Source organism: Aulonocara stuartgranti (assembly GCF_965226115.1).
Source record: "Aulonocara stuartgranti genome assembly, chromosome: 20".
NCBI classification, from domain to species: domain Eukaryota; kingdom Metazoa; phylum Chordata; class Actinopteri; order Cichliformes; family Cichlidae; genus Aulonocara; species Aulonocara stuartgranti.
In genome coordinates this window covers 33,348,495-33,359,401 of record NC_138956.1, presented here as the reverse complement: position 1 = coordinate 33,359,401, position 10,907 = coordinate 33,348,495, and the positions used below count along the sequence as shown (strand labels likewise).

At 36.9% G+C, this 10,907-nt stretch overlaps 1 protein-coding gene across 1 annotated transcript; it reads left to right on the top strand.

The window, feature by feature from the left end:
• The first annotated feature begins 473 nt into the window (after positions 1 to 473).
• cd63 (CD63 molecule) lies at positions 474 to 10,879 on the top strand. The gene is made up of 8 exons (XM_082518941.1): positions 474 to 624; positions 1,317 to 1,405; positions 8,488 to 8,676; positions 8,823 to 8,897; positions 8,993 to 9,091; positions 9,282 to 9,425; positions 10,196 to 10,279; positions 10,457 to 10,879. The coding sequence occupies exons 2-8, from the start codon at positions 1,340 to 1,342 to the stop codon at positions 10,520 to 10,522; spliced, it is 723 nt and encodes a 240-aa protein (XP_082375067.1). The 5' UTR covers positions 474 to 624; positions 1,317 to 1,339; the 3' UTR covers positions 10,523 to 10,879.
• The last annotated feature ends 28 nt before the right edge of the window (positions 10,880 to 10,907 follow it).

The following is a 10,907-nucleotide window of genomic DNA, read 5'->3' as shown; positions in this document are numbered from 1 at the left end:
TATTAGCTTTACTCAAAAAATAAGCTATACATAATAAACATGTGCACACAGACAAACAGCTAACATGAAGTGACACTGGGATTATATGATGCTGTGGTCCTAGAGTTACCTCTATTTATACTAATTAAAGTGATCTCTAGGTGACTGATGGAGTTATTTTTATGGATTCAAACTTCCAGACTATGTAAACAAGTCAGGTCAGTTTCTAAATAGATGGATGTATGGGGCTCATTTAAAAATGGGAAAATGAAAGTCAAACTGATTGGTATGTAGAAAGTTCTAGAATTACAGCTTTGCCATATTGGTTTTGCCACACCTCAACCTGACTCCAATTCTCCAATAACACCAACTAGTTAATCAACCGATATATCTTTACATATCCTAACATTAACCGACTACGCTAGAATATTACACAGCAGTAGGAGTTTGCATTTAACGACGGGGCCCTGAAGGCAGCATTGAAGGGTAGAGTTGCGCAGGACAGTAAAAAGGAGGGAGCAGGAGGTAGCAGAGAGCGTGAAAGAAAGAGGAGGGAGTATAAACGGCGGAACGCATTAGAGTCCCCTACAGCTTCAACTTTGTCTTCGCCTTTCGTGGCAAGATTTTAAAAACTTCTTCTGAAAGGTAGGTGTTAAAATAGCACTGAAAAAGTTTTCTTTTTCTCCTAACCGTTTTCCGTCCGGTGTTTTTTTGGGTCGCTTTCTAAACTGTGCATCTAGCGGTTCCGTTGTCTTTTCTTTTAGACAAAAGAAAAATGTCGCCTAATGTAGATAAGGGTGGTTTATCGTAATTCTTTTAACTTAATTTGTAGACTTATTTGTGTGTATTTAAGAATAATTCAGTTTTCAGACTAACAGCTGTCGGTAATTTGATCTTGGCTGTTTGTGTAAAAAGTTTGACTCGTTGACAAAGCTTGTTTTGTTGCTTGCTAGCAGTGATTAACGGTCAGAGAAGTGGGGCTGTGTGTTCCTCAGACTCTTCTCAATTTACTCCAATTATTAAGTGTTATCCAGATCTGCGTGTTTCCTTAATTTTATCGTGTCTATATATAATGACATTAAAGTACAGTCCTAACATTTTTTGAGACTCCTTCGTAACTTTTAATTAGTAAATCTAAATACAAATCAATCAGCGAAATGTGTGACGCGTTGATCTAACTTTAAAAATATAAATCACCAAGCGTTTTCATAGCAATGAGAGTTAGTATCCTACTGAAAACGAGTCAGCTCTTCCACCCTTCAGCTGCTCGTATTACAGCTGATGTAATCAGTTAAGAATTAAACTTGCAATAAACTTGCTTTCTTTTTTTAATGTAGAAAACGGATCTTCGTCATTCATCATGAGCGTAACAGGAGGAATGAAATGTGTCAAGTATCTAGTTTTCTTTTTCAACTTCATCTTCTGGGTAAGTAGCAGCAATCACATTTCTTTTATAGTAAAACTGGGCTATGAAAAAAAGAAACAAAACACAGCAGAGTGGACATGGAAACCACCTAAAACTAACTGCAGGAAGGAAGACAACACTGTTGTCTAGTATACGTTTATGTTTTCGGCTTATCTTCTTGATCTTGATCTACACAATATTTTCATTTCAGGACCTTTTTGTCACATTTCTCCTTTTACTAGCACTGTGACTCTGGCTTAAAGGTTGAGCATATAGGGTGGAATCATTTGTAAAATCAGATGATGAACACACACACACACACAGAAAGTCACATTACCCATTCTTCAGTTTTGTGTTTAAATCTAATGGGATAATTAGTGAACTTTTTCCAAGATTAGTTCGTTTTACATCACCTTCATGGTGACGATAAGAGAGAGGGTATAAGAGAGGCAGGAATGTGAATCTTATGACCAGATTTCCAAAGTGTTGCAGTACCATGTGACTCCAGATCATTTTTTCCTCCTGCTTAGTCACCCCATAAATTTCGGTAAGCTGGTGTTTGCACAGTTAACTCTAAATTAACAAACTGTTATTTATGATAGGGCAAGAGGAAGTAAAAATGACAAAGCTGTTTTGACGGGACTTCCCTTTAAGTCCCATTATTTAATACTTATACTCGGTAAACAGTTCAGTCTTTACAGCAGCATTTCCTTAAGTCCAGGTGTACCCTGGGATTTTGAGTCAACTGAGCAGTATTGTTTTAAGATGTCACCATAAAACCTAACTTAATCTAAAGAAAATGAAAATGAAATTGTTTTAAGAAAATAATACACAGTTTTTGTGAAGTCAATGGCCTTTAACTCGACAATACAGTCAAAGTTGTCATTGCCTTTATTTCAGATGTTTTTTTCACATTTGAACACTAGCATGCCTTTAAGTTTGACAAGTCTTGGGTAGAGCAGGGCGATGTGACCAAAAATATTTATCACGATATACATTTGAAAATTTGCTATAACAATATAACGGACGATATAATTGACACTAGACAAAGTACTTTACAACTCCACAACTTTATTAGTGCAAAAAAACAAACAAACCATCAATGTATTTTCACTTAAACAAGCAGCTGTTTTTTGTGTGCATTAAAGTTATATAAAAATTTAACAGTGCAAATGCAAATTCCTTGCTGACAGTTTAACCAAAAGGCATTTCCAGTGGAAATTGGCCGACATATCCTCAGCATAACCATGTATAATACCCACAAAACTTAAAAAGAGGTTATACACACACAATACAGTAATATTATGTTGAAGCACAGTACGTATCACTCCGCGAGGCTCCTGCCTACGATAGTCGTAATGCTCCGACAATCCATCAAGCGGTGCAGGTTCGTAGCTTAGCAAAGTCGTACTAAAACATTTGACAGATTTTCAAGCGCAGTGTACGACATAAAATCGTTTCAAGGTCAGTAAACACAACCAGAATTCATACATAAGGCACACGGGATTATAAGCGGCACTGTCGATTTTCAGAAAAATCAAAGGATTGATTTTAAGTGTGCCGTATTTTCCAAAAACAAGGTAATAACGACGGCCCGCTAGCATGCTCTAGCAAAAATAGTGCTTTGTTGTGTATCTGACAGACGAAAGCTAAACCAGTTCCACACCACTGAAGTTGCAGCATTTTTACAAACCAATTCTGGTTCATCCGTTTCATTCAACGATCCGCTTTCGCTCTTCTCATTCTCTGTCACCGCCATGCTTTTTCCGCCATGTTTGCATGAAAACAAAGGCACTGCGCGTGCATATTTTACCCATATTCTATTGCGATATTTCATTTTCTTATCGTTGCCCAACATTATACTGGTATTACCGTGAACGGTATGATATGGCCCAGCCCTAGTCTTGGGCACATAAAGTCTACAGTCTAAGGCAGAAATAAAAACTTTTTCTGTTTATTTGTTTTAGGTGGCAATTTTCTCAACTCCTATTAAGAGCTTTTTTGTTGGTCATGAGTGAGCGGAGAATAACAATAAACAGTTATAAACAATAAACTGTTACAGATGCACTTTGGTATTGTTAATTTTTTCCACTTTTTTAGAAGTGCTGTCATTATTTTCATTATTTATTGGGACACCTTATTTCACTCTTCTGGTCAGTATTTATAAACAGTATATAATAATTTAATGTGTGTAGCACACTGATGTAAGTGGAGGCATATATAAACATTATGCTGACGAATTCCGATCAATAATAATTGACTATTACTTTAATTGATTTAATTGATAGTTGTAAATAAATAAATTAGACAGTAGTAAGAAATGCCTCTCGACTCTATGGTGCCTTTCCATATATGAAAATTGTCTACTCAATGACCCACTCAAACATCACAACTCTACAAAGGTGTATTAGGGCCACATTAAGAAAACATATTATAGATCATTTTGAGAATGAGGTGAAAATTTTGAGATTAAAGTCGTAATTGCATTTCGAGAAAAAAGTCAAAATGTGCACACTACATATGTTCTTTCAAGATAAACTGTCACTGCTGCTATAACCTCAACAAAAAGCCTTGTGTAGATGAGTTAATGAAACAAATTGGCATCTTGTGAGCTCCTCCAGGTTTGTGTGGTTTTTCCATGTGACCAGATGCAGCTTTCTGAACCATCCTGAACCATCATACTTATCACCATGCTGTGTTTATGTGCTATATGAGACATCATTTCCTTCCTTGTTACTAGAAACGATTCTGAAGTGCGATTTTTAATGCAGTTGTCAGGAAACAACAACTGTAAATAATCTCCACATTTTGATCTTTTTCTCAAAAAAGGTCAAAATGTGTATTGATACTGGTTACTGACAATTTACTACTTAATAATAACTAAAATTGAGCCCTGCACGCTAAAGAAGAAAGTATAACAGAAAAATGAAGAAACATAAGATAAGATAAGATAAGATAAGATAGAACTTTATTAATCCCTCGGGTGGGTTCCTCTGGGAAATTCGACTTCCAAAAAAAGCACAGCAACGACCAAAGTTACAGTTACAGAACTGTTATATATATATATATATACACACACACACACACACACACACACACACACACACACACACACACACACACACACATATATATATATATAAATACAGAGACAAATATAAATAAAATATACGAAGGGGATAAATAGAATAAATAGGAATAAAAAATAAAAATACAAGTGAATTGCACATTTCAAGTATTGAGTCTATTGCACTGTTGACTATTTACAAAAAGTATTGCACAAGGTATTGTACAGTGAGGTGAAGAGGCACTACAGCTTAGTTGTTCCCCCCTCCTTTGTCCTCCTGTTTCCCCTCCCTCTCCCCTCCAGAGAGGAGTTAAACAGTTTGATGGCGTGTGGGACAAAGGAGTTTTTAAGTCTGTTAGTTCTTGTCTTGGGGAGAAGCAACCTGTCACTGAACAGACTCTTCTGGTTGTCTATGGCCGTGTGCAGAGGATGCCTAGCATTGTCCATAATGTCCATCAGTTTCTTTAATGTCCTTTTCTCTGCCACTGTCACCAGAGTGTCCAGCTTCATGCCGACCACAGAGCTAGCCTTCCTGATCAGTTTCTCCAGCCTGGATGAGTCCCTCTTTGCTGTGCTGCTCCCCCAGCACACCACAGCATAGAAAAGTACTCCAGCAACCACTGACTGGTAAAACATCCTCAGGAGCTTCCTGCAGATGTTAAAAGACCTCAGCCTCCTGAGGAAGTACAGTCGGCTTTGGGCTTTTTTATACAGGTGCTCTGTGTTGCATGACCAGTCCAGTTTATTGTCCACCCTGTCATGTCAGTGTTCACTCACTGATAACTCCCCATATAGGAAATACTCAGTGGATTTCGCAGTGTTGAGCAGTGGTTTGACATTAGGGGTGGGGGAAAAAATCGATACTGTGTAGTATCGTGATATTTTGTTACAAACAATTTTTTCGTGGACTGGAACATGCTCTGACTTCAGAGCATGTTGATCAGCTCCTTTTTCTGAGCAAGAATCCTGACATTCCTTCACTGTCCAAATGTGTTTAACTTTTTTTTTGGCAGCAATAAACATGACAGTTTATTTATTTTAATTTAAGACATGTTTTATTTTAATGAAGTTTAAAACTTTTTTATTTAATGTAAAATTATAGTTTGTTTTAATTTACTTTCAAATTCTTCAGTTGCTGAATGGGCTGCATAGTTTTCATAAATTGCATAGTTCAGAATAGCTATAATTGTACCAGATGGTTGCATTCAGTTAAGTTGGACTAGACTGTAATACAAACCGTTCAGTTTATAAAACTGACTGAAATGAGAGAAAGACTGAGTGTGAGACTTTGATATTAGATAAAATGAATATTGATAAAGTTTACCTTTATGTACAGAATTTGCATATCGCAAAATATTTTTAAAAATTGCAATAATATCGTATTGTGCGTTAAGTATTGTGATAATGTCATATCGTGAGTTGTATGGTGATTCCCACCTCTATTTGACATGTTGTGAAATTTCCTCAGCTGGTTGCACCATTATGTATTTTGACATCGCTTTGCCTTGTGGGAGTGTTAGTAAAAAAGGATGTTCGTAGCCATAGACTGACTGTTTTTCTAGCCCTTTGCCACTTTTTCTCTTTTTTTTTTTGTAGATTGAAGTTTCATTCGCTCAGGCATAAAAGACATATAGGTTTTTGGATTTCAAATAAAACAACTTTTAAAATAATGCATACAGTTTCTTAAAATAAAGAAACAGCCACTCCCTTATCTGTTTGCGGAACGATCATGCTGACTGTGGTGACCGCAGTGAGTCGTGAAAAATTAATGCTGTGAAACTGTGTGTATTTGATTGGCTAGTTTCTGCGTCTGGTTCATACATTTGTCTTCTCCCTTTCAGTTCGAGTAAGATTTTAAAATTACTACCTGAATTCTTTTTACTATGGTTGCTGAGTTGTGATACTTCCTTGTAAAAGGACTTTGGTTACACCTGTAGACACTGTAAATAAGTAAACTGGAGCCTCATGGTGAGTGACCTGTGAGTTTCAGCCCTATTGTGTTGCTAGTTTGCGCAAGTTTTTCTTGATTTTCAGATCAGAGTGGCAACACAACTAGTGCCTCTGGCTGAATAACAGACATTCGAATAGTTTCTGGAGAGAGCTATTGAAAATCTATTCAGTACAATCTTCTATATCTTTTCAATGATAACCAATTCTGATGAGTGTTGTGAACTCTTTTGATTGATTGATTGATTGATTGAATCTTTATTTTGAACATGTTGAAAAAGTACAACAAAATAGAATTAAAAGAGACAAATGAACACAGCAAAACAAAAGGAAAACGAGCAACCACAACTCCAAATAACGTTCATGTTCAAAAAGTCTTAACAGCACAGTTGTTTTGTACGTTAATCTCACAGTCTGATCTGCCTGTTGATTAGCTCTTCAGTTGTGAGAGCAAGAGAGCCACCAAATTTTGCCACAGCTTCCTTCTCAGGAAACATGAAGTATACTCTCTTCTGAATTTCTGTGACTTTCTGGGCTCTGCTTGGCTTCTCTGTTCACTCCTTTATATTTTGTCCTACACCAACCATTAGCTGTTTGTTTGACTCAGGCTCAAATATTTACATTGGTGGAGCCAACACAGAAGGATCTACAGTAGCAGCCAGGTCTTAATATGGATAGCATAGCAAACATGTGACTGACACTGAGGCTGGAGAGGTATCAGGTTGTCATACTGGTATGAAAACATTTATTTTCCCTTAAATGTTTCAAATATTAAACCCCTACAATAGTGAGCATACTGTTGGGAGCTGAAGTTGTTCTTCAGGGACTCCCAGTGGTATCTCCAGCCACAATATATTTGTTTTTGCCCTCGCCCATGTGTATCAAGAACAATAAAAACAGGTTAATGAATAATTTAATCTTACTCACACCTTATACAAAAGCTTTAAAATATCTAACATAGGTCTACATTTTACAGTTTAGCAATTTTTATACTGTTAGTCATTCGAAACATGATGTTTGATATGGCAAATAAATAACACCTGTTCTTTTATATATATATATATATAATTTTTTTTTTCTTGAAAAAGTGCACAACTGAACAATTGTTTATCAGAAAAGTAGCAGGACTGAGTTAAAAGGGAATAAAAGTAAAAAGAATACAGTTTGCTCAAGGACACAGCTGATTGCGGTCAGACATTAGTGTTTGTAAAAGATCGAATGAATTGCTCTTATCACCCAAACCAGACGTATCATCTGATCGTTTTACATCCGCATTCAGGGACTGAAAAATGTTGCAACTTCCTCTTTTGTTTTAGACCTTTCTCATGTTGTTTGCTTACATGAAATGAAAAAGTACAATAATATAAAAATCAAATTGATTTAATGATACCATAATCAGATTATTTTTTTTTTCAATCTTTAAAATTTGTAGTAGCTATATTAAGATAAAAAAACTTGTCTTGGGAAATTTGTCCCCCCTTGAGGTGGCTGTAGGAGGCAGAGCAGGTCCCCTACTGATCGGAAGGTTAGTGATTTGATCCCAGGCTCCTCCAGTCTGAATGTCAAGTATCCTTGGGCAAGATATTAACCCCAAGTTGCTCTCCGATGCATCCATCTGAATATGAATGTGTATGAATGAAGCTAGGAAGCACTAAGTATAGAAAGAAAGTGCTTGTTTGAATGGGGGTGATTGGGTGACTGTGGCATGTTGTATAGAGCGCTTTGAGTACTCCAGGAGACTAGAAAAGCTCTATATAAGAATCAGTCCATTTACCATTACCCCTTGGCATTGCTGCCAACTGTCAGAGAAGGTTAACATACACCTATTAAAGTAGTGGTATTCACCCTCCATAACTGGCACACAGGTGTGACACTTTCTAGATTGATCCCTATCAAAGTCAAGTACCTGGGTGTATAAAAACACAAGTGTATTTGGTACAGTTTTATTGTTTAGCTGCTAATAAGAATCAAATTATTGTTGCTTTTCTTTGCTATCATACTTTTGTCAAATAGCCAAATAAAATATTACATTACAAATTATAAACCTTTCCCCATGAATTCACTCTAGCCTAACTTCTTATTCTTGCAGCTATGTGGCCTAGCACTGATTGTGGTAGGAATCATGGTTCAGGTGTCGCTTAACAAAACCCTCAAGATCACTGATCCCACTGCCTCGGCAGCTCCCATTATCCTGATCGGAGTTGGTGTGGTGATTTTCTTCATCAGCTTCTTTGGTTGCTGTGGAGCCTTCAAAGAAAACCACTGCATGGTCACCACGGTAATTCACACAGCACCATATGCAGTAACTTTGTTTTTGTTAACTTTTTTGCACGAGATTTCATTGTAAAAATTGCTGTTTATTTGTGTGACAACCACTCAGGTAGATCATTCAATTCCTCATTCGTTCCTTTTCTCCTCCCTCAGTTTGCTGTCCTTCTCTCACTGATTGTTATCGTTGAGATTGCAGCAGCAATTGTTGGATACGTCTTCAGAAACAAGGTAAGTGTTGAATACATCTGTTTTATGTGAGTCCCTGCAGAAGGTGTGGTTTTAATTTGAGCTGCAATGTTGTGTGTGTTGTGCCTCCCGTGTAGCTCTCAACTATCGTCCACGATAGCGTCACTGAAATGATCTCCAAGTACGAAAAGGGTACACCAGAATTCAAAGAGACCGTGGACAATCTTCAGCATAACGTAAGTTCACTGTAAATGTTCCTGTTCACTGTTTGGTTAGTATGGTACCACCCTGTCAAAACATTTTGCATCCTGTTGGTAAGTTTCGTGTGACAGGATATTGTTGCTGTTTGCACAATGTGTTCCATATCATTTTACTCTACATCTCAAGTTCATAGCTGTTGTTCATAGACTTGTTTGCATTTTCCAGCTGAAATGCTGCGGTGTGAACGGTTCTTCTGACTGGGAAAACTTCACTAGCAAAGGAAACTCTGTGCCTGACTCATGCTGCAAGAATGTCACTAAAGGCTGTGGAATAGGAACCATGACTGACTCTGACAAAGTGTATCAGCAGGTAAACAGGGGTCAATTTCTTTCTAAGTTTATTTAACCTGAAATTCACTTTCTTAATTCTTAAGTCCTGTTTATTTAGTAAAACATCTAAGTTATCAGCATGTTGCTTAAATAGGTAAAAAAATATATATATCTGGCAAGCTAAAGAGACATACAGTAAATAATTGTTACCAAACTGCAACTGGATGGCATGTAAATATTAGAAACAGGACTCCAGCTGCGTAACAGTCTTGCTTTGTGCCAAGCACAGAAAAGGATTAAAGGATTTGGAACTGCAAACTCATCTGCTAACGACTGATTGATATGTTGTTAGGCAATGAGTGCGCACTAGTTAATCATCCTTTGTGAATCCAGTAGTGAGCATAATTTACAAAATGGACTTTGTGCTATTAAATGAGTGTCTGAGGTCATAAACTCTTAAGAAAAGTGTTTGAGGCTACAAAGCAAAGAAGCCTAGTGCTGTTTTCTCACAGACTATACAACTGGCAAACAGAGTACCTCCAAAGTTAAATCTTTGAAACAAATTTTCCACCAGGAGATTAGTGACTAAAACAAACAAACAAAAAAAGATTTACTGCTTTACGTGCACGAGAAAATGGTTGAGCTAGCTGCTCTCATTGTCACACTATGTGATTTGTAGAACCTCAAATGTGGAAGGAGGAAAGAAAAACGAAACGGCAAAAAGCCCACAAGCATACAGAGTGTACTCTGAGTTAACCTTTCTCAGACACAGTGGAGATCAATTCTAACTTTTCTATTTGTTCTCTTTAGGGTTGTAGTGCTGCTATGGAGACATTTCTAAAGAATAACATCTTATGGGTGATAGTAGCAGCGGTTGTCATTGCTATCCTGCAGGTATGTAACACCATTAAACAAAATTTGCTCTTAAACTCAAGAGTCTATCAGCTCATTTTAGTTTCCTTTGTTACTATGGTAATTTGTTGTTGCTCATCTTGCTTCTGGACTCTACAGACTTTTAGTTTTTAAAAAGTTGTAAACAAAAATGATGACCGTTTTCTCTCTTCCTTCCAGTTACTCGGTATTGTGTTTGCCTGCTGTTTGATCAAAGGCATTCGGGACGGCTACGAAGTTATGTGATCGACACCAGAAGAGGAGTTGACTGTTCGGGCTACTCACAAAGTTCTTCACTTGGATATTTTAAAATGTTCATCATACTTTCCACATATAACGCAGAATATAATTTTCTTCATACAGATAATATTTTCATAGTTAATGGCTCTGCTTTGATGCTGTACATGGAATGGAAATGGAGATTAATGTACAGTGTCATATTAGCATAAGTGAATGTTCTCTCTTAACTTTGCTTGCTTTGTTGTAAACGTGAGTTTATTTTGGTGTTCCTGGATCTGTTCTAAGCTTTGAACTGCTTTGGTGTTTATACGTCGTACTGGGTTCCAGTTTTTAATTTTTTCATTAAAGACCTTTTTAATTTCATCTGAATTTTCTGTATAAAGTTATACAG